This window comes from Cebus imitator, unplaced genomic scaffold (genome assembly GCF_001604975.1).
Source record: "Cebus imitator isolate Cc_AM_T3 unplaced genomic scaffold, Cebus_imitator-1.0 Scaffold260, whole genome shotgun sequence".
NCBI classification, from domain to species: Eukaryota; Metazoa; Chordata; class Mammalia; order Primates; family Cebidae; genus Cebus; species Cebus imitator.
This window is the reverse complement of record NW_016107575.1, coordinates 531,662-558,392: the sequence shown is the minus strand read 5'-3', so window position 1 is coordinate 558,392 and position 26,731 is coordinate 531,662. Positions and strand designations below refer to the sequence as shown.

Here is a 26,731-nt window from a genome sequence, read left to right as displayed (position 1 = left end):
AGCCATGAAATTACATTTCTAAGTGATGATGAAAAAGAACCTAGAAAATTACATCCCACTAAACTATTATTTATATGTGAAGAAGCAAAGATGATACTTTCAGACATACAAGGTTTTAACAAGTTTAAAACCAGCACAAAGGCCTCTTTGAAAACTCTCCTGGAATGTGCTTTTATACTTAATACAAGTACCTTGTACTTAATATACTGAGAACTTACTAAACACAGGAAAAGATGTTCAACACCATTAGTTATTACGAAAAGTCAAATCCAAAGAACAAGATACCTTTATACCCCCAGGAGATGATAGCCATAATTTAAAAAAATGAAAACTGACAAACGCTGATGAGAACATAGAGGAACGGGAACTCTTACACCTTGACGGTGGGAATGTGAAATCGTTCCGCTACTGCGAAAAGAGTTTGGTAGTTCCTCAAAGGAAACATAGTTACCATAAAATCCAGCAATTCCACTGCCAGGTCCATACCCAAGAGGACTGAAAATATATATCCACACAAAAACTTGTGCACAAAGGCGCATTATTCATAATAGCCAAAAAGTGAAAACAGCCCAAGTGTCTATCAGCTGATGAATGGGTAAACTGTGACATATTCATACAATGAGATATTATTTGGAGTATAGATATCTGGATACTAAATTGAATACTAGACAGGGAAAACATCACAAAGAAAAATGAGGGGCATCATATTGGTAAAAGAACATTGTATCAGTGCTCCCTTTGGCAGCACATATACTAAAACTGGAACAAAACAGAGATTAGCATGGCCCTGTACAAGGATGATATGCAAATTCATGAAGCATTTCGTATTTTTTAAAAAATAACATTATATCAAAAAGATATAACCATAATGAACATATATGCATCCAAAAACATTCATGGTTATTTGAAAAGTTATTAAAAAGGAAGAATAACAAGAATGATTAAGATGATGCATCTAAACAAAGCACAGCATGAAAATGGAAACAAACATACAGGAGATTACCATAAATTAAAAATCGGCTGGGTGCAGTGGCTCATGTCTGTAATTCCAGCACTTTGGGAGGTCAAGGTGGGCAGATCGCCTGAAGTCAGGAGTTCGAGACCAGCCTGGCCAACATGGTGAAAACCCGTCCCTACTAAAAATACAAAAATTAGCCAGGTGTGGTGGCTCACACCTGTAATCCCAGCGCAGCACTTTGGGAGGCTGAGGCTGGCAGATCAGGAGTTCGAGACCAGCCTGACCAACATGGTGAAATCCATCTCTACTAAAAATTAGCCGAGTGTGGTGGCACATGCCTCAGTAATCCCAGCTACTTGGGAGGCTGGGGCAGGAGAATCGCTTGAACATGGGAGGCGGAGGTTGCAATGAGCAGAGATCACGCCACTGCACTCCAGCCTGGGCAACAAGAGTGAAACTCTGCCTCAAAAAAAAAAGAAAAAGAATTTCTGTCAGTGTTGATTGTATATAGGTATTATGGGAAAAGCACTTGATCGAATTCAATTCATGTATATAATCAACCTTCCCAGAAAATTAGGAATAGAACTTCCTTAACTTCATAAAAACTGTACACCAAAAATCTAGAATAATGCCATACTTAATGGAGAAGGCTTAGATAAATAAGGAAAAAGACTGTAATGTTCCCCATTACTGTTTAGCATAACATCCAAGGACCAATCTAATGCTCTAAGACAAGCTGTAAAAAGTGAAATTGAAAGAGGAGATAAAACTGTCATTATTTGTAGATTATATGATCATTTATATTGAAAAGCTAATAAAGTAATCAGATGAGTTATTAGAATAACAGTTTAGCAAAATTGCTGGATATAAAAATCAACTTTAAAGGATCAATAACATTCTTTAATACCAATAACAAACCAGAAAACAAAGAACAAGATACAATTCATGGAAGCAGCAGCCATAAAGTATCTAGAAATCAATATATAAATAAGACCTTCATAGAGAAGTTTTAAAAGCTTTATCGGAAGACACACACACAAAAAGATCTGTAACTCAAAGTTTCTATTATTCTTCTTAAACCACTCTACAGGCCTCAAAGAATGTGAATTTAATGCAAATTCAATCCGAATCAATATTTCAACTTGATTTTAAATGGAACTGGAAAATTTTATTCTAAAATGTATATAGAATAAAAATCCATAATTAGTTGGGCCAACATAGAGTAACAGAGATGGGACTCTCTTTACTAGATATTAAGGGATATTATAAGTCTATGGTAATAGAAAACAGTAAGATATTGGTGTGGAAATAAAAAGAATGGAACAGAACAGAGCTCAAAAATAGATCCTTCCATATATGAGAACTGGACATATGATAAAAATGGTACCACGAATTAATGGGTGAAGTATTGATTTGCTGGATGGTGTTGGGAAAATTGCTTCACTAAATATGGAAAATACAGCTGGATCCCTACATTACACAATAAACAAAGGTGGATGGCAGATGGATTGTAAACGCAAATGTGAAGGCAAAACTATAAAGTTCATAGGAGAAAATGCTGGAGTATATCTTTGTGGTGTAGGGCTAGGGAAACATTTCATCAGTAAACTACCCAAAAAAACATAAGACAAAAAGTAGATTAATTAAAAGGCAAGGATTTCTGTTCAATAAAGGATGCCACAGACAAATTTAAAAGACGCGAAACAGACAAAAGTAACTGACACATCTAAAACTGATAAGAGATTAATATTCACAACAAGAAACCAAAATGCAATTGCACAATCAGCAAAGATCAACATGCAATTGACAGAAGGGAAGACTATCACCTAGTTCTTGGTAAAAAGGAATAGAAGATAACCTAGTTATCCACTGTGAGGGGAACAGGTATGTATAATATGGTGGCTGCACTCTAGGGAACCTGTGCAGCAGTAAGAAGCAACATGCAAAATGCACATATAGCAACATGGATACATGTAAGTGAGAAAAGCAGAAAATAGTAAAAATGAATACCACAGTACCATTTGTATTGATTAAAATTGTATACACGCAACACAATACTACTTACTTCAAAGAATGCCTGCATAACACGGGGTATGCACCAAACAATTAAGAGTGGTGCCTTTGGGACAGAGCAGAGTGAGGACTAAGGAAGAGGATAAACTGAACGGATAATGAAGGGAATGAGTTCTCGAACTGACTGATGATGACAATGTGCTATGAATCAAGACATATGATTGATGCGTTACTTTGCATTTCAGTACAAAGTAAAAAGAAATTATCCACAGCACATACTCACATATAGTTTGAAACTACAGCAGGTGTTTGGCTGCAGAAAGAGAGGTTGCAGCTGTGAGGGACTGCCTGCAGAGCCACACCCTTGGAATGGCAGTGCAGAGACAGCTGGATCGTGGTGACATGGAATCACTCTATGACACTTCATCTAAACCAAGTACCTGTAAGACCACTCAGATGAACCAGAAGATTCCCTTGACCTTTTAAGCCGGGGGTTTCTGATACCTGTGATGAAAGAATTTTAACTGTTATCTATCTTTGCCTGTACTTTAGGTGATAACTACCCCGGATTTTAAACAACACTATGGCTTCACTTCTATACCTCTGGGAAATCAGGGGAGCAAGAGGAAGCACACATTTAAGAAGTAAAAAGAGAAGAGAGAATAATAGTAGCCACCATGTATAAGCTCTTATTATGTGCTAGGCACTGTGCTAGGTGCTTTCCATACCTTGTCTCTAAACAATATAACTGCCTGGGGTCTCATCCCTGTGCAGATGAGGAAATGGCCTTGAAAGGGCAAGTGTCTTGTCTAGAGTAATGCAGCTTCATAGTGGAGTCTTATGAACCCGCCTTTCTGCTGTCAATCTGTTCTTCACACCATGCCACCTTACTAGGAAAGATGATGGGGAAATGAAGAAGGAACAAACACAGAGATACAGAAGAGGCTAATTTACCGAGGCAGAAAAAACAAACTGCACCTAGGCACATATGGAAGCACGATGATTTCTGAGCTAAGAACACCCATGACACGTCAGAGTATGCCTGCCTGAGAGGAGATTGTCATTGTCCTTTGGAAAAGGACATATTCCTTTGGAAAAAAAAAAAAACAAAACACACAGGGTCTTGTTCTGTGTCCAGGATGGAATACAGTGACATGATCATAGATAACTGCAACCTCAACCTCCTGGTTTCAAGTGATCCTCCCACCTCAGCCTCCCAAAGCAAAACAAATCTTTATTTTAAATAAAGCAGTTTAATGTGTTTCCCCTCCAAGCCAAATCTGATGTTAGGATATACTAAGGTCTGAGTGAAAGAAAGAAATTCCTTTCTTTCAGGCTGGACGTGGTGGCTCACGCCTGTAATCCAAGCACTTTGGAGGCCAAGGCGGGCGGATCATCTGAGGTTGGGAGTTCAAGACCAGCCTGACCAACATGGTGAAACCCCATCTTAAAAAAAAAAAAAAATAGAAAAAGAAATTCCTTTCCCTTTCTTCCAGTGATGAGACAGGGAGAGGCCCCTTCCCATTTCTTTCTCCCTCTCTTCAACCAAAAACTCACCTATCTGTTTGTTACACAAAACAATTAACTCATGTTATTCACGTTCACTGAAAATAAACTTAGGTAAAAGGAAAAATAAGAAAAAGTACTGATACCACCACTCTGCTTTTTTGGGTGCATGTTCTTTTGTATATTTTCTAATGCATTTATGTACATACACATATATTTACACTTACAATCACCTAGGATGGAGTGCAGTGGCATGATCTCTGCTCACTGCAAGCTCTGCCTCCCGGGTTCAAGCGATTCTTGTGTCTCCCGAATAGCTGGCATGCACCACCACACCCAGCTAATTTTTATATTTTCCATAGAGATGGGGGTTCACCATGATGGCCAGGCTGGTTGTGAACCCCTGCCCTCAGGTGATCCACCTGCCTTGGCCATCTTTTAAAATTTAATATTAGTTGGAATTACATGAAAAAAGTGTCCCATCCTGCCAAATACTCTTGGTAGAAATATCAGTTTTTAAAAACCATGTTTAACGACGACACCTTTATATGGTAACATACATTTACAAGATGGTGAAAACGTGGTAAGGTATAGTTGAATTACGTTACCACAGGGTTTTTTGGTTTTGTCAAAAAGCATCTTGAAGGTACGTACTGCTGACAAGAACACACTTTTGCAAAACTGCCCTGATGTGTTAGCTAAAGGCACTTACAGTCCCCCTCATCCCCTAATGCATGAGGTCCGTGCCTTTTTGCATTTTAGTTCATCTTCATTACAACACACTGAAAATACTTAAAAGGAAAAAATAAAAAGCACTCACATCACTCTATATTTTGCAGTGTATGTCCTTTTTGATATTTTTTTCTACACCCCCATTTCATCGATAACCTTTTTGATATTTTCTATGCAGATCGCACATACACTTATAAATGACTGTTCACTTTCTCTGACAAGTTGCTTTCTCTTCATCCTTCCCCCACCCCTTACCTACTTTTTTTTTCTTTTCTTTGAGACAGTCTTGCTCTGTCTCACTGCAACCTCCGACTCCCTGGTTCAAGCAATTCTCCTGCCTCAGCCTCCCAAGTAGCTGGGATTATGGGCACGTACTACCACAACCAGGTAATTTTTCTATTTTTAGAAGAGATGGGGTTTCACCATGTTGGCCAGGATGGTCTCCATCTCCTGACCTTGTGATCTACCCAAAGGCACTCTCGGCCTCCAAAAGTGCTAGAATTACAGGTGTGAGGCACCGCGCCTGGCCTCTTACCTGAATTTCTAAGGTTGAATTATTTTTATATGATTCCCACATCTACATTTCAAGTCCTGACCATAGTAGCATCACGACATACACACATACCCTATTACCCGGAAAACCTAGAGTGAGTCACATTCAAGGACTCCCACACTCTGCCCTCCTCTACTCGTCCAAACATGCCCCTCACAGCAGATGATCTACCTTCCTGACTTGGTCAAATTCCAGCAATTCTTGGAGGCCCACCTCAAACGCCATTCATTTCACTGAGTCTTCCCAGATTACCCCTTCACAGTCCTGTTTCTCCCCGACTGTGAACTCAAATGTCAGGTGGCAATGGGCCACACCTTTGTGACAAATTTTGAACCATTATCTTTTATCATGTGCCTGCAAATTGTGAGTATATTGGGAGGCAGGAGACTGTGTCCTTTACTTCTCGTACTCCATAACCTAGCACAGTGTGATATGAACAGCAGATACTCCCCAGGGCTGAAAGAGTGTGATGTTAAAACCCAAGGTCCTCAATAACACAACAGACACGGGGATAGTATGTACATTCCTCTTTATTTAATACAACAAGAAACACGTAACATATACAAAAAGAAAAAACACTCATGTAAAAGGCCCTGTCACAAAGGATAGACAGGAAACATCTACACTGAATCAAATAAGGCTCTTGCTTCAAAAAGAGGGGTTTTCTAGCTACACCTGGAATATGAGCAAGGCTGTTGCAAAAAAAAAAAAAAAAAAAAGAAAAAGAAATAAAAATAAACCACAAAAATCCCTGCACTGAAGAAGTATATTCATGGGAGTAATTTACTAAATTCACAGGTCCATATTTAGGAATGTTTATGCCCTCTCACATATCCAAAATTCAGGGTTTTATGAAATGTGTAATTTTTTGGTTAAAAAAATTTACCTGCCCTTCTTTTTTCTTAGGAAGGAGTGATAAGAGCTTTCTAAAAACTAGAGACAAGCAAACCACCCAAAGTTTGAAATGTTTTACCATTAAAGTTCAAAGGGCAAGGAGAACTGAGAATGCAAAGGCAAAATGGCAGTGGGAAGAAGTAACTTCTACGTCATTTCCTGGTAGCTAGTGTTTAATTAACCAAATGGAAAATGACAAAATGGAAATACCTCGGCTCAGTGCAGGGTTCAGTAGCAGCAGTTTGTCCATATTCCTGCTCCGATTTGAGCTGGAAATTAAACAAGCACCAGTTCATCTCAAAAGAGCCTTATACAAACACACACACACACACATACCCACACCCATTCACGTCATCACCACCCCCTTTTATTTAAATTTATTATTTTTTTTTTTACTAAAATAATACAAAAAAGGGAGACAGGTATATTTACAAAAATCCATGGCTGGTACAGTACATAATTTTTAAGACACGCTAAATGCTACAATCTTTCAGGTCCTGAGATTATTACAAATATCAACTCAAAGCTTGTGTTCAGGTCCAGTTTTTAAAGGAGGAAAAAAAATCCCAAAATATTAAGTCACACACTTATTTGAAATACAGTATATCCCTTCAAGTTAGCAAAAAACACACCTCCCTGTAAGCAAATGCAATACAGTAATTCGTGCCTTTCACCTAGAGGACCATCAACTCTTGAGGCTCCTTCGAGATTGGTTTGGAAACACGCTGGCATCAATGTCAAGTGTGGAGGTGGCTAATGTATGAGAAGATGTAACTGGAGGGACGTTCCTCTGCAGAGTGAACATTCACTGTATAAATACATCCTGTTTTTCCTTGGGCTACCAAACGAGTCTTTCCCTTATCAAAATTCATGCCATAAGGGTTGGAAGTATGTGCTTACCCAGACTAAAAATCAGAATCATTATTTCCAATCAGTTATAGCAAATAGGTCTGCAGTTCCATAATTATGTTTACAAATGCAAATAAACTTTCTTGCTTGTAGTAAAAGAGAGAAAATACCTAACACTTAGCTACTTTGATTAATATATTATTTGGGGCTACCCAACACTTGGCAGGCTTCAATTAATATATTATTTGGGGCACAAAATTTTCACCAGCCGGAGATTTATTTTCTTCTTTTAAGTTTGAGGGTGTTTAGCAAGTAAAATGCAAGGGCAAGCCCCAGACTTACATATTCTCTGAAAGAACAATTTGGTATTTTTCATACTTTCTAAAATAAAGTAAGTTTTCAATGATAACCAAAAAAAAAAAAAAGAGCAGTGCAAAGTTTGACTCTTTTCTCTGGAGGCTTGTCATGGATCACAGGAAATTATTTGTAGGCTGGGCACCTACCTCTAATGGGGCAGGGCTCATTGATTATCTGAAGGTCTCAGAAGGTATATGTAATTAATTACAAAGGCATAGCCAAGACTCAAAAATAGGTGACCAGAGTTGGCCAACTTTCCAATTAACTATGTAAAACAGCAATACTTTTGTCAATTGAGAGTAAGTTCTTTCTCTTTTAATTCCTCTAGCCAATACTGGGGTAACCCTTGGTATAGTTTTTCAGGTATAGTAAAGAAAACTCAATTTTCTGACAGAGGGCACACCAACCCTATAAACAGCAGAGATAAGCAAAAAAGGAAGAAAGCTTATGGCTGCAAGCACAGCAAACACAAGGTAGCTAACATCTGACAATTTAAGGGGAGGTTGTCACACAGAAAAACATGTCAACTGGGTGGTCTTGGATGATATTGACTCCTAAATGTGCTTTGAGGGCGGATGGTATTGTTAACTTCGAAAACAGAAGTATTTCTAAGTTATCTCGGGTAATAGTCATCTTGTTTGTATTTATTGTTTCCATTAGTGCTCTATTATAAAATATTTAAAACACAGATTTACAATAAAGTCATTATATTATTATTAGCAAAATGGGAACAAATAATGTATAGAAAATTTTGTGAGAAACAAACATAAAATCTGATTCATATGGCCTGTTTGCAAAAGTAGGCTTATTTCAGGGGGAGTATGAAAATAAGCAAGGCAGACTATTATGAGAAATAGCCCCTAATAAAGGTCTGCATCTCTTTTGAATAACCTCGAAAAAGTATCAGGAGGAAGTCATGAAATGTAGCTAATGCCGCATTACACAGTAGCAAAATCTGTTTTTTAATACAAAGGAGAAGAGGAAAAAAAAAAACCTCTAGTCCCAGTGATGACCACTAATGACTCTAAGTCCTAGATACATAGACCCTAATAATACTACTGCGATTCTGAAAAGCATTCCTGACTTGTTTGAGTAGCAGTTTGGAAAAGTGTCCCAAGTTTAAGTACTAACCCACTATGAAATGGATATACACAGGAAAGACTGAGAAATAAAATTATTACAATATAAGGAAATTAAATATCACAAGTAGCTACTTGAGAAAAATAAAATTTAATATCACATTATTCAAAGGCTGTCTAATTAAAATCCTAAGAGAGTCCTTGCCCAAGTCCTCTGCTGGGATGTAAACAGTCTTCTAAAGTAGGCCTGCACAGGGCTTTACTTTTCAGTTCTATGGGGTCACAGGATAGATTGCCAGAGTGAGTGAGAAGAGGACGTAAAAGATAATTTAACCTTTCCTCCTCAGACTCCTAATACACAACTCATATTCTAGTGTAGCAATATGATTAAGAGCTCGGAATAAAGAATGAAGACTAAACGAAATCAAAAAAGAAGAATTCAACATTAATATTCAAAGCTATTTTTAATTAAGAGTTTGACCACTCGTTCAGCTCTATAAACCTGAACATTTTGTCATATAATTTAAAACTCTCAGAATTGAACACCGGGATGATTTTACCACTAACAACCCAAAGACATTCCATGATACTAACCACAGCTTTGCACCAGTGAAAGGATCACGTAGATAGTTTTTGAATACACAGTTCACATTTTAGGATAGATGAACACACAAAGTATCTCTATTTTATGCTTCTGTTGCATTTTCCCTAGAGGAACAAACACACATTCAATAAAACCCTTATGCCTTATTTCTTTGGGTCTTAACATTTGTTATTTGAGAATGGAAAAGATAGGGAAATGTGAAAAATAAGGAGTATGTTTATCTGCATAGTTGATATTTAGAGGCTACTAACTAAGGCCTTATCTGGAAAAAGCAACAAAAATCCAAAAAGTGACTTAAAAACGCACACACACGCATCCTATCATTAGAGATTCAGTGGATCTTAGCCAATTCTGGAAATTAACCAGATGCTTTGTCTGCCTCTGGACCTGGTGCTTTCTACTAACTCACTTGAGCCGGATAAAACTGGTTCCTCCCTCACATTCTCCTTTCCTGACCCTGAATATGTGCTACAATTTAAATTTACACACACACTCCAACAATCACTGCTCAGCATTTAGCCCTAACTAAAACTGCAGCATCCATTTTTTTCCTGTTATTATTTTAACAATCATGGGAAAATTCTACGTTAATAGTACTACTTAATATGCAGGGATGGAAATGGCGATAAAATGGTCTTCATCTCCTCCGGGGAGCTGGGGAAAAACATGTTTCCTTCTACCCTGACCTTCCCCACCCCCAACCCGGTTAGAAAGTGAATCCTGCCTTCTGTCTCCCATTTTCTTACAACCTGAGCAGCTGATGGCTCCACCTCTTTCATGGGTTGAAGAAGCATGAATTACAAAGGTACAATGGCTACAAGAGCATCCAGCTGCCTCTGTGTAGTGCTCACCCCCTTCAGTGCAGAGCTGGATATACCTACAGTTAATGAAATTAGTACACAATCTCTTGATCTGCAAGAATAAGGAGACATACCACTCATTCTTAGAAAGTTAAAAAGCTTAGCTACCCGTCCCCAAACAAGTAATAAAAGGAAATTAGACTGAGAAGATGGAAAAGTGAGGCAGTTAAAATTCCAGGGTCATTTGTCAACTCCAATAACCAAGCATTAAAACTTTATCTAACTTGAGCTCCACAACCTTGACAAAAATCACAGTAACACCGTAAAAGCCTAAAAATAACTACTTAAACTTAGTGTTATCTCTCTCCCTTGTTAACCTGAAACTAAACATTTTATCCCACTTCAAAGATAATGTTTAAATAACAAATATGTATCTAAATTAGAATTCCAGTGATTTTTAAAAAAAATCATAGGGTGCTTTTTATACGCATTATAAGGAAAACATTTTTTAGCCTCTGCAGGAAGATGATAATAGTATTTTTAATTATATAGGACATTTTACAAAAACTCAAAATATTTTTGAAATAGTAAAGTCTCTGATATCCCTGGGAGGTAGGTGAATATGATTATACCCAATTGTCTAATGGGTAATCTGAGGCACGAAGGTTAAACGATATTCCACCTAGACATAGTCATTCAAGAGTAACACCTGTGAATTCTAGCTGCCTGGCAAGTTCTGCTATCAGATAACACTACCAGGAGCTTCTGCTTTCTCCTTTTAAGCCACTAGTCTGTTCTTCCCAATTAGAATTTATTGAAAAGGGGGCACCTACTAGGTATATTTGTACTGGGTTTTGAAGGATGGTTCAACTTGGTCTCCCTTAACATGTCACATCTATTTGTTTTCAACAAGAAATTGATGAATCTTAGATACTGAAAGTTATGTTGTTTTGCTCAAGGGAGAAATCTAAATAACCATAAAATCAGATTAAGCCAAATGTAATTATATGGCAAATAAAAAGCAAATGGAAAATCTCTCAAGGATGCTATAGATTATATGATGTTTTCCTCAGCATCTGAAGTCTTTCTACTTCTGAGTTTATTAACCTTTTAACAGATATGCAGCTATATGATTCCTTCAAAAATCATGTTCCAGAAGAAACTATGATACATATTTAACATTGACAGTTGCTAACTTCCTTCTAAACTCATTCAGATACCATACCATGGTTCTAATGCTAGCCTTCCCACGCTTAGTCTAGCAAACCTTATCAACATGACCTGCAAGGTACTCTTGTTATTCCAATGCTTTCTCCTATATTACTTATGCCAAGTTTAAAGAGCACAGAAAAGTGGGTTATATCCAAGAATAGTCAATGATTTACTAAGTTTATTTTACTTGTAATAACTGACGTACGTGTGTGTGTGTGTGTGTGTGTGTGTGTGTGTTGCTAACTTCTACAAACAGATATTTAAAGGGCAAAGATGGCCTGTTGTGAAAAGATACTTTTCTAATCCACCCACTTTAATCAACTAAAAGCAATGGAATAAACAAGGCAGAAGTTTTGCCAACAGTGAAAGGGGAGTGTTTGGAAAGGGTGCAATGGTACAGCAGCTCCTAGTTTTATATATATGTAATGTTTGTATCTTACATATATATCCGTATACACATAAAGAAAACGAAGAGGGTTACAGCATGACATGATGTTGGCAAGTGTGAGATTGTTCCTCCTGAATCCCCTGACTTATCAGTCTGTACTTTAAGATAATCTGACAAAGGTTTCAAAAGAGGGGAAAAAAGAAAGAAAAAAGGCACTTAACAAAGACAAAGGCCTGAATTGAGCATGTTTTAGAGGAGTAATATAAGCATTTTACCAGAGCTAAGAAATGATTTACAAAGAGTTAAACTTTTCCCCTTAAAACTTTATAAAATAAAATTGCATAACATGTTTGTGATCAGTCATTTATCTACTACTGCACTTTTCTTCTGCTTCATTATTACAAACACAAAACCCCCCCAAAGCAAAAAACGACAATCATACATGCACAATAGAAAGTAAAAGTGCCTCTTTTGAGAACATTAGGTCAGCAGAATTACAGTGCTGAAGCACAGGGAAAGTTCTCAAGTTGGGCCTGATTATAGATTTTTCTCATTCTTCTATTTCCAAATTAAAACAAAAACAAAACAAAAAAAAGCAAACAGAAATTCCAAACCTAAATGATAAAAACAACATAGGGACCAGTGTGCTTTTATGGTACACTCCTAAAATAAAGTATCCTAATTCTATACATGAGTCAAATTAGAGGACAAAACATCCTAGAAATAAAGAACTGTAAATTAGATTAAAGTCAACCAATACAGGCAAAGTTCATTTTACAAATGTAGCAGCAAATATGAGATAGATCACTGGAGTTCTAAGAGATGATCCCAAAGGACACAGAGTTCTCATAACCAATGGCAGTTTGAACAACAGTAGAATTTTCATTTCAGAAAATGTCTTGAACCAAGTATAGGTGGAAAGGGGTATGGGAGAGGGCAACCAGAGGAGAAAGACTAGATTAGAGGTGCCTGTCCTTTCCAACCCGGGGAGTAAACAATTTGGATCTGCTTTGGGAAAAAAATATCCTGGGTTAAAAATCATGTCCAGTAAGTTTTCAACCAGGTGTCAAACCCACAGTATTCAAACACATATGTGCCCGGTTCTTCCCCTTACCTTTGTGATTCAATAAACCCTATTCAATGTTCATGATATGAAAATGTAATTTGGGCTAACAACATCCATCAGAGGGGTGGTGGGTGTGAAAGAATGTTCTATCACCATCTTCTAATTTCCGTGAAATATCAGAATTTTTTGACTACGGATTAGCCTCATTTCCTTTCCTAAAACCTTTTTCTTCAGGCTGTTTTAAAATCATGATTTCATTTACCCTCTAACCTCAAAAGCATACAAGACTTACAACCAACTTATAATGGAAATTATTGCTTGCATTTATTCTGGAGGCTCTGAATGAGCTTGACACTTGGCTCCCAGTCTCCATCAGCACAGCTATCTCCGAGGACAACTCTGCTGACTGTTATTGCTTGTGAATACTGAGGATTAACTTGTATGTACAGTAACAGCTTATATATCAGTGAAGGCAATTTAAAATATAAAACAGTTCAAAACAAACAGCTTAATCTTCCTGAATCAAGAATCCCGAGGAGTGGGATATAATCATGTGTGCTGATTATTTTTGCATTTGGATGTTGCTAATGCTCTTCAGAAATACACGTTGCTCTATAGATATCCTTTCCAATGACTCACCATTTTAAAAAATAACATAATTTGATTTTTAAGTGCAAAAATACAGTATGAGTCACAAGTCTCTGTGCTAAAAAATAACCAATTTATATGTCTGTTTTTAGTAATAAAAACGGTAAAGACAGGTGACCATGGAGTATGGACACCTTTTTCAATGTTATGATCTAGAAAAGAAATAGATTTGTATTTACATGTAGAAACTCTCTGATCATACTTTATCTATACAGAAATACAAGGATGATTCATACAACATAAAAGAGGGGTACTGACTAAAATGAATATAAGTCGTCAGTGCAGTTGAGGGTTTAAGGTGGGAATCTGACAGCAGTCCTCAAGGAATCAAGCAAGACTAAAGAGAACACAGCAGAATATCTGTATTATATTCTTGGAGCCATGGGCCTTCAGATATTTTTACTGGTTAGCATAAAATGCTACAGGAAAAAGTACTCATTATCCTGTTCTTTTCTAATGATGAGAGTCACCAGGGATTTTCACATGGCATGATTCAGAATTGATGGGTTTTAAGAAATTCAAATGATTTTTTTGACTCAAACTAATCATTTATGTGAATATATGTGTGTATGTATATATACAGACAGACATATATATAATTATCCAGGAAGAGAGATTAATATGCACTTTGACTTCTCTTGTGGTATGAGAAGTAAAACAAAGGCTACCTTCCCAAAGGAAAATCCCATCACTTACCCTAGTATTAAGCAAAGACCTTTTTATTCAAATTTCATAAAAGCAAGAGGTCGACTACATTTGAAAACATCAAAAAACTGGGTAAGCATCCCTATTTGAAACCAAGCAAACCTTCATCAAACATATTGAATTCAAGTCAAACCTCTCTGCAACATCCTCCCAGTATCCTTCCAAAATATCCACTGCGGTTCACACTACATCTATATTTGTTCTATTGGTAAACTAAATTCTTAAGAGTCAAGAAATTGTATCAGTGATTCCTTTGAAATAATCCTTTCCCTTTACTGTAACAAGTTCTTGGAACTAAAGTTTTCAGTTATTTATTAACTTTTTCGCTATGAAGCAAGCCAATGTGACTTTGAAGTCAAAATACAGGCATACAGATCTGAACAGATCTGTGGTTATTTATTCACAGTCCTGTAGGATATCTGGAACTTTTGTGTATAAAAGAAAAAAGGGCCTGGTTAATACTCTTATTTGAATAAATTTAATAGTATAGTGTAATGTATAATAAGCACATATGCAAGAAATCTTGCTAGTACCAGTCTATTGTTTTTTTAGGTTAGTGTGTCATTAGAAATGGATCAAGCTTATACCATTTAGAGTTTACACCATTCTCCAATATAGTCTGAAAATATTCAGAAGCTTAAAAAACTAGAATAATGAGGCCAAAAGAAAACAAGTCCAAATCAAATCAAATGTAGCCAAGGAGAACCATAAATTTTTACCTTAACATCCTTTGCTGAATATGCTATTTGCATAAGGAAGCTACAATAACTAAGGAGTCTTATTATCTGCAGATTTACTCACATATCAATACACTGAGTAAATATCAGTAAAGCTTTAGGATCTCAAATGCTCCAAACAATTTCAGTACACTGGATACAGGGAGTAGAAATACATTGTGATTGTGATCCTAATGTAATTCCTCCCTTTAAAATACCATCTTAAAAATCCAGAAACTATATTTATGCCATTTGAATGACCAATGAAGAAACACAGTTTATACTTCTACCTGTTTATATATCAATAGCTAATAATTACCTAAAGTACCACGAGCTAAAAGAACAGAAGGAGAAGTTGTGAAGTTAGATGAATTGGGGGAAACTTAGAGTTTATGTTGCTGTAAGGGTTAAAAGCAGCAAAGCAGTAACCCTGTAAAGATCCCCATTTCTCAAGAGAAAAATGTGAACACAGTCACATTTTAACATCAAGAATGCAAATAAGAATTAACCAGGCAATACCAGATGCACAAATCATCTGAAGAAAAGAGTTAAGTACCTGCTTCTGAACGGAAGATGAAATTGACCCTTTTACAAAAAGGGGATATCTAAGTTTCATCTCTTAAGAGCAACAGGCTCAACTTCCTGATTTTAAAAAATCTAGATATATATCACTGTGCTAAAATAACTTTCCTGAAGGATCTTTAGTCCACTGATTTACATGGGGAGTTGCTACGCACTGGAGAAGATTCAAGTTTGTTCAGGATTTTTGAGGGTATGGTATTTCTTCAGCTACTGCCTATCGGAGAATCATTATATATATATTTTTGTGGCAAATTTGCTACGCAGTCCACTCAAAGACATGATCATTATTCCTGACAAACTGGCCTAATTCCAGTTTTTAATGCCTTTTATTATGCAATTATGTCATTAAGTGTTCAGATCCAACCCCCAGGATGGATGGAGTTTACCCAAATTCTCTTGCCTTCCTTCTTCCTCCCCCGGGAAAAATCAAATTTGTATTTCTGTGGGTTTGACAACTGAGTGTCTTTCAAGTCTGTTAATATGGTAACTTTGTCTTTCTTTAGAAGAGACCAAAGGTCACTAACTTTGCACAAAAGCATTTCTTCCTCCTGCACCTGGCTTTGCTCAAGTAATGTTTTCTTTTCTTTTTCCTCCTCACCACAGTGCTTGGGACGAGAGAATGTAAACATCGACAGAAACAGCAGCCCTATGACCACATAAGTACTTTCCCATCAGGTAGATTCCATCAGTCAACTAAACATTTCGTCTCCTTTGCTTGCTGGGTAGTCACTGAGATTTCCGTGGTAATTTAGTGTCCCCTTTACTTTGGCCTCCATCTGAGAAAAAGAGATGTTAAATTGGTATGGGTCCATGTTACAAAAACCAGGTAAGAAAAACAAAGCAAAAGGAACAATTAACTTTTATCTATTGTGGATGACATCTCTGAAAAGGTAACTTTTAGTATCTTGCATGCTATATAGGATTATAGAGGTTGATAAAACATCACGGAGATAAAAACGCAACAACAATGATCCTCTTTTCTCAAATGACTGTATTTTTCAGTGTTCTATAAATATTATTTCAACAAGTATTTATCATTTACTTCCCAGATGATTGTGTCAAATGCTGTGAGAGGGTTATAAAGGAACCAGAAGACACAATTTCCACCTCTGAGGGACCCACTACCTCTTTCAATTCCTTTAAAAGAACAAGGTCAATTTATTTTTTTATAAGTGGAGTAAAATTTCTTGCCAGGACACAGCTTTTCGTAATTCCTGATTATTTGTGTAGCACACTTTTCACCTGTAGTAAAAACATCCAGCTGAGTCTGTGTGCTCATTCTTTTTTTTTTTTTTTTGAGACGGAGTTTCGCTCTTGTTGCCCAGGCTGGAGTGCAATGGCGCGATCTCGGCTCACCGCAACCTCCGCCTCCTGGGTTCAGACAATTCTCCTGCCTCAGCCTCCTGAGTAGCCGGGATTACAGGCATGCGCCACCATGCTCAGCTGATTTTTTGTATTTTTAGTAGAGACGGGGTTTCACTATGTTGACCAGGATGGTCTCGATCTCTTGACCTCATGATCCACCCGCCTCGGCCTCCCAAAGTGCTGGGATTACAGGCGTGAGCCACCGCGCCCGGCCTGTGTGCTCATTCTAATCTAGCTTTAAGTGACAGGAAAGTCTGCTACTGGGACAATGCTCTTTCTTTTTTTAAGAGGTGGAGACTTGCTGTGTTTTCCTAGAGCCTCAAATTCCTGGGGACAAGCAACCCACCCGCCTCAGTCTTCTAAATAGTAGGACTACAAGTGTGTGCCAACACACCAGATGAAAAAAATTTCTATTTTTACATACTGCTGTTTAAATGCTTGCGGAGAAAAATGCTGATCACTCCATTTAAGCCTGAAATAAATTGGAGGCTGGAGAGAGGAGAGGAAAGGGGGATACCAGAACAAGGGTAGGGCCCAGTGGCCTGGAGAGCCAACAGGTACATGGCCTTAGCAAGAAAAATGAGGCCCTAAAGACAATCCAGGTCTGACAGCAAAGGACTGGGGAAGGAAACATTTTACTCTGAGGATGAGAGGCATGAATGGCAGAAATACACAGATGAAAAGAACCAATTTGACCAGGGTTTGGCAAACTACAGTCCATAGGCCAAATCTGGTTCCCGGCCTGCTTTTGTAAATAAAGTTTTATTTACAGCCACACTAATTTGTTTAAATATTGTCTATGGCTGTTTTTCACTACAATGGTCAGTTGAGTAGTGGCAACAGAGACCATATAGCCTGCAAAGCCTAAGATATTTACTATTTGGCCCTTTATGGAAAAATTTTACTGACTTTTGTTTTAGACTAGATAAAATTAAAATAATCAACATTAATTGAGTTCTTACTATGCATCAGGTACCAGGCTAGAAGCTTTAAATCAATTAATTTTTATTAAATTCTCCTATCAAGTCAATAAAAACATTTGTTGTCCCCATTTTACAAGAGAAAGTGATGGTCAAACAAGTTAAGCCTACTTAAACTGGCAGTTCTGGAATTCAAAAATCCAAGTCTGATACTCAAGTTCAGTGACTCATACTTTAAAATGTTTCTTAAAAAAAAAAATTTTTAAGCTTACTATTTTTTTTTTGAGACAGATTCTCACTCTGTCACTCAGGCTGGAGTGCAGTGGCGCAATCACAGCTCACTGCAGCCTCAACCTGCCAGACGCAGGTGATCCTCCCACCTCAGCCTCCCAGGTAGCTGGGACTACAGGTACATGTCATCATGCCCAGAAATCTTTTTGTATTTTTTGTAGAGACAGCATTTTACCATGTTGACCAGGGTGGCCTTGAACTCCTGGACTCAAGCATCCACGTGCCTTGGCCTCCCAAAATGCTGGGATTACAGGCATGAGCTACCATTCCTTTCTCCCTCCTGAATAGCAGTGCTGCATAGATGAGACAGTTCATGTAACAGCAAACACTGGGGGGGGTCTTTTTGAGCCAAGAGAATCCTGCTTGTTTAATTGCAGGTGGCTACATTCATGCCAATCTGCCCAGGAGTACAATATTCTCAGCTGGATTCATTATACCAAGCAGTTGTCTACACCCAGGGAGGAACTGCTTTAGTCACAGGGCAATTCTCTTTAAATACTGAAACTAGTCAGAGTTCAGGAAGGTGAGGATTGCTGACTTTGTGCCAGGAATCTGTTACCCATTTTACACAACTGTGATTTTATGCTCACTCTCGAGGCTGAGACTGGGACAGCTCACCACTTAGTTCTTTTGAAGGATTAATGGCAATCTGTTGCCTCAAGATTGCTCCTCAGTCCCCATCTCTGCACTGTGGTCAATGGTAAACTGGTTCAAAGATTGTTTTTTTCCCTGAGACAGAGCCTTGCTCTGTCGCCCACGCTAGAGTGCAGTGGCACGATTTCAGCTCACTGCAACCTCCACCTCCAGGTTTAGCCTCAGCCTCCTGAGTAGCTAGGATTAGAAGTGTGTACCACCATGCCCGGCTAATTTTTGTATTTTTAGTAGAGACAGGGTTTCACCATGTTGGCTAGGTTGGTCTCGAACTCCTGACCTCATGATCCAGCCACTTCGGCCTCTCGAAGTGTTGGTATTACAGGTGTGAGCCACTGCACCTGGCTCAAAGATCATTTTTAATGCAGTGGCCAAAAAAAAAAGAAAAAAGAAAAAAAAAAAGGCCTAGTCAACTTTCAAAGTTAAGAGGCCAGCTGTACAGTTATTTCTGCTCAAAAGATCCTGAAAATTGGCTTCAGAATAATATCAACATCTGTGGAGGTCAACTGCTGGGGAAAACGAGAAGCTGGAGGCCAGTGCGTTATGCATGGTACCCACTAATGTCAGATTTCAGAGCAATATGGCTGCCTGCAAGGACATAATACATACAGCTTGGATCATAGGAATTTTTCTTTCTTTTTTTTGCGGGAGGGGGAGTTTATTGCATTTTAGGTTTTGGGTTACATGTGAAGAACATGCAAGATTGTTGCACAGGTACACACATGGCAGTGTGATTTGCTGCCTTCCTCCCCTTCACTTATATCTGGCATTTCTCCCCATGCTATCTCTCCCCAACTCCCCACCCCCCACTGTCCCTCCCCTATTTCCCCCCAAGCAATTTTTCTTTTTTGAGATGGAGTCTTGCTCTTTTGCCCTGGCTTGAGTGTAGTGGCATGATCTCGGCTCACCGCAACCTGTGCCTCCTGGGTTCAAGCAATTCTCTTGCCTCAGCCTCCCGAGTAGCTGGGACTATAGGCATGCGCCATGCCCAGCTAATTTTTGCATTTTTAGTAGAGATGGCGTTTCACCATATTGGCCAGGCTGGTCTCCAACTCCCAACCTCAGGTGATATGCCCTCCTTTGCTTCTCAAAGTGCTGGGATTACAGGAGTGAGCCACTGGGCCTGACAGGATCATATTAATTTCATCACCGCTAAAATGACAAAGACATTTATTTAATGGCTAAGAATACAGGTCATGGAGTTAAGACTTCCTGGGCTAGTACCTCAGATCAAACATTTATTAGTATATTATCTTGGGCAAGCTGCTTAGCTCTCTGATTCGGCTTCGTGAGCTGTAAAATGGAAATCGTCGTCTATCATTCATGGACTTGCTGTAAGGATTAAGTTATCGAATCCATGTAAGCTGTCACAAGACTATGTGGCATTTAGTAAGCTTTCAATACATGTAAACTACTATCGTTACTGTATGTAATTTTTGTTAGCTATCTTATGGATACTCTCCTTAGTCGTCATTTCCACGTAATAAACACCTTCAAAAAGGCTCTTTTTATGTTACAGAAGATCTCATTTACCTGTTTCCTTCCTCTTAAACAGAAATTTGTGGCTGGGTACGGTGGCTCACGTCTTTAGTCCCAGCACTCTGGGAGGTGGAGGTGGGTGAATTATAAGGTCAGGAGTTTGAGACCGGCCTGGCCAACATGGCGAAACCCTGCCTACTAAAAATACAAAAATTAGCCAGGGGTGGTGGTGGGCACCTACTGTAATCCTAGCTACTCCAGAGGTTGAAGCAGGAGAATCCCTTGAACCGGGGAGGCAGAAGTTGCAGTGAGCCAAGACCATGCTATTGTACTCCTGCCTGGGTGACAGAGTGAGACTCCAACTCAAAAAGAAAAAAGAGGGAAGAGCATTCAGTCATATGAAAGTCTGCATTTTCCAACCTTTGGCCATTCCATTCACATTGTTTTCGGAAAATAAAAGTATAATCCATATCTATAAGCCTATACAAATATAAAAGAGATGAAGTAGGTGGTGTTCTCACCGTGAAATGCTTGCTGTAAGTGTGCAGGCAGAGGTGAGTGGGAAAGCGTCGCTGCATGCTGAGCTCCTGGCTGTAAACCCTTTAGTAAATCTGAGAGGAAAACAGACTTGTCAGTCATCTTTAAACCCAGACTGGAGCCCTTTTAGTTAAAAAATGAAAACTGGTTTATGTATTGCAGGCACAGCACCTGACTTCAAAGGCCTTCTAAAACTAGAGCACATTTTAAAAAATTTACTTAATGTATGTGTATGCACATAACCCAACACATTTGACTTCCTCTTAACAATTTCATTAAGATGGAAATGTGGTACAGACAGCTTAAAAACTGTATACAGAATCCCAGAGTCTGATAATTTGACTTACTATTTAAAGTGCATTTCTTAAAAATAAAAAAAAACCATAATCTTTATTAACTCCAACTGGCTACTCTTAATTAGAATAAATTCGTGAGGTTTCCTGTTTCATCAAACTAGACAGCCAACTAAATAGAAGAGCCCCACTTACTCTGAGTTAGGCTATGGTGGAAAGCGGCTGAGGTAGATCCCGACGTGGTTGTCACTCCAGCTGTGTCCGTTCCAAAGCCAAATATCTCCAAGGGAAACTGGAAGGGCATGGTCACTGGAACAAGGCCACCCAGCATCCCAAAAGGAGTCACATTTTGATTTGACACAGACAAAGGTGATGTCATGAGAGTCAGAGGTGAGGCATTAGCCAATAATGATGCTCCTGCTGTGGACTGTGCAGAAACCAGGGGTCAAAATACATAAGAAATAGAGTAACCCAAATTGATTTTACAAAAAATCCTCACAGATGCAAGACTGTGCCTTACATCTGCTCTAAAAGAAATTTTGTGAGACAGGTTCTTCATTACCACTGTAGTTTCCGTAGACACCGTCAGTTTATTTGCACTTACATTAACACCCATGCACTCTCAATCTACTAATTCCTAACCTTTGACTCCCACTTCTCCACTTTTGCTCTTAGTCCAAAGACCTGAGCTATGAGTAAGTAAGTGTGTGCAATTTCAGCTGGGTCTCTGAAAATGCCCACTTTACTATTTGTCTCCTTATTTTTCCTGCAGCTGCTGCTCCAAGACTGCTGCTTTCAGGGCCCTCTACTTGGTACCCTTTGCTGTCATCACATCGGTTTAGAGAGACGAGGCCAACGCGTTCTTCCTGGTCATAAGCCTCACCTACCCTTCTCCAAAGCTAACCATCTGACTTACACCGTGAATTCCCACCATGTAGAACTTTTTTGTACAAGTATCCAGTACTGCACCTTTTCCATGTTTCCTCTGCCTTCTCAGATAAATTATTTCTTTTTACAACCACACTGTTATTCTAGCCCTTCCCCAACTCATAGCAACTATTTTGTCTTCCTTTTATTATCAAACAGAATGAGAGCCTTCAGTTTCCTTAGTTCTAGTCTCTCTCTAACTCTTGAAAGCTGGTTTTCCCTTATTACTTTTCTGAAATTACACTCCTTAAGGTAAAAGATAAATTGGAGAGTTTTCTCACACTCCCCTACCTGGACTATGATGCCATGTTTACAAATAAAAACACTGAAATAAGAAATATGCTAACATATTTAGACTACAGGGAGGACTTTAGAAAAATAAAAGAAATAAGAAATATACTAACATGGATGGGCTTTCACAGGGAACTTACTTAAATATATTCCCCCTGCCCAACTTCCCCCCTTTTTTGACAGGGTCTCCTGTTGCCCACGCTGGAGTGCCGTGGTGCAATCACAGCTCATTGCTGCCTCAACCTCCTGGAGGCACAAGAGATCCTCTCACCTCAGCCTCCTGAGTAGCTAAGACTACAGGCACATGCCACCACACCCAGCTAACATTTTTTGTATTTTCTGCAGAGACAGGGTTTCACCATGTTGCCCAGGCTGGGCTCAGACTCCTGGGCTAAAGCAATCTCCCCACTGCCCTGGCCTCCCAAAATGCTAGAATTATAGCGTGAGCTAGAAGACCTGGCAAATATACTCCTATAGCTAGTTTAATTCTTTGAACAATTTTTTTTTTTGAGACAGAGGACTGATTATTTAAAAAAATTTTGTCCTTTTGCTTCTGGTGGAATAACGATTTCTTAAGTTAATGTATAAGAAAAATGCAGACAATGGTTCCATACATACATGCCACATGACATTACATACATTTACACACTTAAGAGTCTACGCCACTGCTGAACAAAAAATGAATATCCTCAAGCAGCCTTCTATTCTGGTTCTTTAACTGCCTCCCTTCCCCTTATCTCCTTTGTTACCACTGAAATTTATATCCGTAGTTCTGGCCTCTCATCTCAATTTCCATCCTGTATATCTGAGAGTTAAGTGAATAATTCCACTTGAATATCTAGCACCAACTTGACATATCCAAAGCTGAAATCATCTTCTCCAATTGGTTCCTCCATCTTCTGCCAACTGCTTTCATCAAGGAATTCCATTCTTTCCAGTCACTTAGGCTTAAAACCTTAGTTTTTAGGCATCATAAAATGATGACATCATAGCCAACAAACCCCTACATTTTACCAAAATTTCCTCTTACACTTAAGCACAACTCTTCACCACTCCATGTTTGAACTTGACGGTTTTTATTTGCCAGTCTTTCCCATACTGTGCCAACCACGATATACAAAGTGGTGCATTTAGAAAAAATTACCAAGTTAGAAATAATATCTTAAAGCAACTAGGACAGAAAGGATCAACTTAAAAATTACCCAGTGTCGGCTGGGCGCTGTGGCTGACGCTTGCAATCCCAGTACTTTAGGAGGCTGAGATGGGTGGATCATAAGGTTAGGAGTTCAAGACCAGCTTGACCAACATGGTAGTCTCTACTAACCCCATCTCTACTAAAAATACAAAATTACAATAATTAATTAATACAATACAAAAATTAGCCAGGTATGGTGGCGTGTGTCTGTAATCCCAGCTACTCGAGAGGCTGCAGCAGAAAAATCCTTCCAGCTTGAACCTGGTAGGCAGAGGTGGCAGTGAGCTGAGATCGCACCACTGCACTATAGCCTGGGCAACAGAGCAAGACTCTGTCTCAGAAAAAAAAAAAAAATTAACCAGAGTTGCTTCTTCTTTTAATCATAATTCTATTGTAGTCTTGGGATGATAAAGAATCTCCAAGGCTGTGTGCCCCAACTGAAGTTCCCTAGTGAGTAACATTAAACACTGTTAATAAGGGGAATCTTTTATTTTATTTATTTTTTTTGAGACGGAGTCTTATTGTCACCCAGGCTGGAGTGCAGTGGCGCGATTTCAGCTCACCGTAACCTCCGCCTCCTGAGTTCAAGCGATTCTCCCGCCTCAGCCTCCCAAGTTGCTGGGATTACAGGCACCTACCACCAAACCCAGCTAATTTTTTTTTACTTTTAGTAGAGACAAGGTTTCATCATGTTGGCCAGGATGGTCTTGATCTCTTGAACTCGTGATCCACTGTGCCCGGCCTATAAGGGGAATCTTTTAAAGCTTTTAGTGTGTAATTGAAGCATTAAAATATATACAAAATGAGTGCCATGCACCATGGCTCACTCCTGTAATCCCAGCACTTTGGGAGGCCAAGGCAGGTGGATCACCCAAGGCCAGGAGTTTAAGACCAGTCTTGCCAACATGGTGAAACACCGTCTCTACTAAAAATACAAAAATTAGCTGGGCATGGTGACACTCGCCTATATTCCCAGGTACTCCAGAGGCTGAGGCAAGAGACCTGCTTGAACCATGGAGGAGGTGGTTGCAGTGAGCCAAGATTGTGCCACTGTACTCCAGCCTGGGCAACAGAGTGAGACCTTGTCTCAAAAAAAAAAAAAAAAAAAAATTGCAAAAGGCAAATTAGGACAATTTCCAAAATTAAATAACTAGAGTATAGCAATAAAAAAGTGATACTACGCCATAACTGTCTAATATTTTACACTTTCAAGTAACTTCTATAGCTAATTTAATTTGTTTAGAAATCTAAATAGAAGCATCAGATAATCTAAATGTGACATGAGTATTTGTGACATGAGTATTTGTAAATCTCTCTATCCTAAAAGATGGAGACCGTTCAGCAGTGGGGTACTCCAACATTGGTATAATCTGGGAGCATGCATAAGAAATCAGCATGAAACAGGTAAATAGTTCAGGATTATGCCCTGTAATCAAAAGTACTTTCCATGACTTCTACATTTTATTCCCAGGGAAAAACGCTGAAGGGAAACCTCGCTCTTCCCGTAGTGGGGATTACATTTTTTTTTTTTTTTTTGAGACAGAGTTTTGCTCTTGTTACCCAGGCTGGAGTGCAATGGCGCAATCTCGGCTCACCGCAACCTCCGCCTCCTGGGTTCAGGCAATTCTCCTGCCTCAGCCTCCTGAGTAGCTGGGATTATAGGCATGCGCCACCATGCCCAGCTAATTTTTTGTATTTTTTTAGTAGAGACGGGGTTTCACCATGTTGACCAGGATGGTCTTGATCTCTTGACCTCGTGATCCACCCGCCTCAGCCTCCCAAAGTGCTGGGATTATAGGCGTGAGCCACCGCGCCCGGCCAGGATTACATTTTTTTTAAACCACATGCTCTACTTTAGTGAGTGCACTGGTCCCCCATTCCCCATAATATCGAGAGTAACCTTTTGAAATGCAAATCAGACCATACCAGTCCCCTGTTTAAGAACCCCCTGTAGCTTCCCACTGCACAGATAATAAAATCCAAAGTCTTTATTGTGGCCCACAAGATCCTCCATGACATGGTTCTGGCTTCTCATCTCATTACCTACCACTATCCCCCCAGGGTCCAGCCGTCAGGCTTTTGCTTCAGGCTCTATTCCATCTCAGTGTCTTCACACAACTGTTTCCTCTGGCCTGAACTATTTTTCCTTCTTTTCTCCACATGGCTGGCTTCTGCTCATTCAATTCTCGATCAAATGTTACCTCCTCAAAGAGGCCTTCTTCAACTTCTTTATCTATGTTAGCAGCAATCACTATCATACTATCCTACAATTTTTTTCATCGTATTTACCACATAAAAAAACCTGTGTTTTTCCATGTCTTCCTACCTAGAACAGAGATGTTGAGTATGCTGTTCAACCCTACTTCCCCAGCACCTAGAAGAGTGCCTGGCACATAGTAAACACTCAATAAACATTTGCTTAATGAATTAATGATGTTTAGAATTATAAAGTGGCAAAGACAGGATTTACAGACAATCAGTAAGTTGAAGGATAAGAAAGAGGAGGAAACCCCTGTGTAGAAAGTTATTAAATAGAAAGCAAGCAGAGCTAACAGCATAAACACAGAAGGAGCTTAACTTTTGCCATTTGTTAAAGGAACTGTCATTTTCACTCTACAAATGAGTAGACACCCGCAGATGCCTTTCAGACAGAAGGTGAATGCTTTACAGACATAGATAGGAAATCTGTTTTTAGTGTTGGAGAGCTATAGACAGGTTCTAGAGGCCACAAGATAGCTGGTAAGACTTCATTGAGATGCTATGTTAAAACAAAAAGAACCTTAGTTTTGCAAAAGGGTAGAAATGACCTTATTCAATTAATAACCTTTTCTTCAGTCAAAACAGTAAGACAGAAAAAAAAAAAAAGGATCCGATATGAAAGCAGGAACACTTCAGTCTCCAAATCATAAAGCCACTTGGGAGAGGAAGAAAACCCAGGAGTAGTTTTCAGAAAGGCATATTTTGCCAAGTAACCTCCATGCTGACAAACCAATCATTCATTAGACAGTATATGGGTTCTTTTGTGATAAATGATCAAATACAGGAAGATCTTTGGGAACAAAATAGAACTGACAGATTATAGAGATGACAAAGGATGAACAAAGATTTAATCTTAAAGGA

General features: G+C 38.8%; 1 protein-coding gene and 1 non-coding gene across 6 annotated transcripts in view; one reads left to right on the top strand and one right to left on the bottom strand.

Moving 5' to 3' along the window:
• Positions 1-26,731, bottom strand: part of UBN2 (ubinuclein 2) — a 102,625-nt gene that overhangs the window by 15,849 nt on the left and 60,045 nt on the right. For 4 of the 5 annotated variants that reach the window (XM_017499726.2, XM_017499729.2, XM_017499727.2 and 1 more), the window contains 4 exons: positions 21,394-21,625; positions 20,890-20,979; positions 7,723-16,438; positions 6,275-7,689 (listed from right to left, as the gene is read on the bottom strand). The exons of the other annotated variant lie outside the window; for it this stretch is intronic. In XM_017499726.2, coding sequence (XP_017355215.1) covers positions 16,389-16,438; positions 20,890-20,979; positions 21,394-21,625 — 372 coding nt within the window. In that variant the 3' untranslated portion in view covers positions 6,275-7,689; positions 7,723-16,388. Of the gene's footprint in view, positions 1-6,274; positions 7,690-7,722; positions 16,439-20,889; positions 20,980-21,393; positions 21,626-26,731 lie in introns of those variants that run through there. 5 annotated transcript variants of the gene reach the window in all.
• On the top strand, positions 730-832 carry LOC119467112. The gene has a single exon (XR_005195642.1). It is a non-coding gene; the product is annotated as a U6 spliceosomal RNA (small nuclear RNA).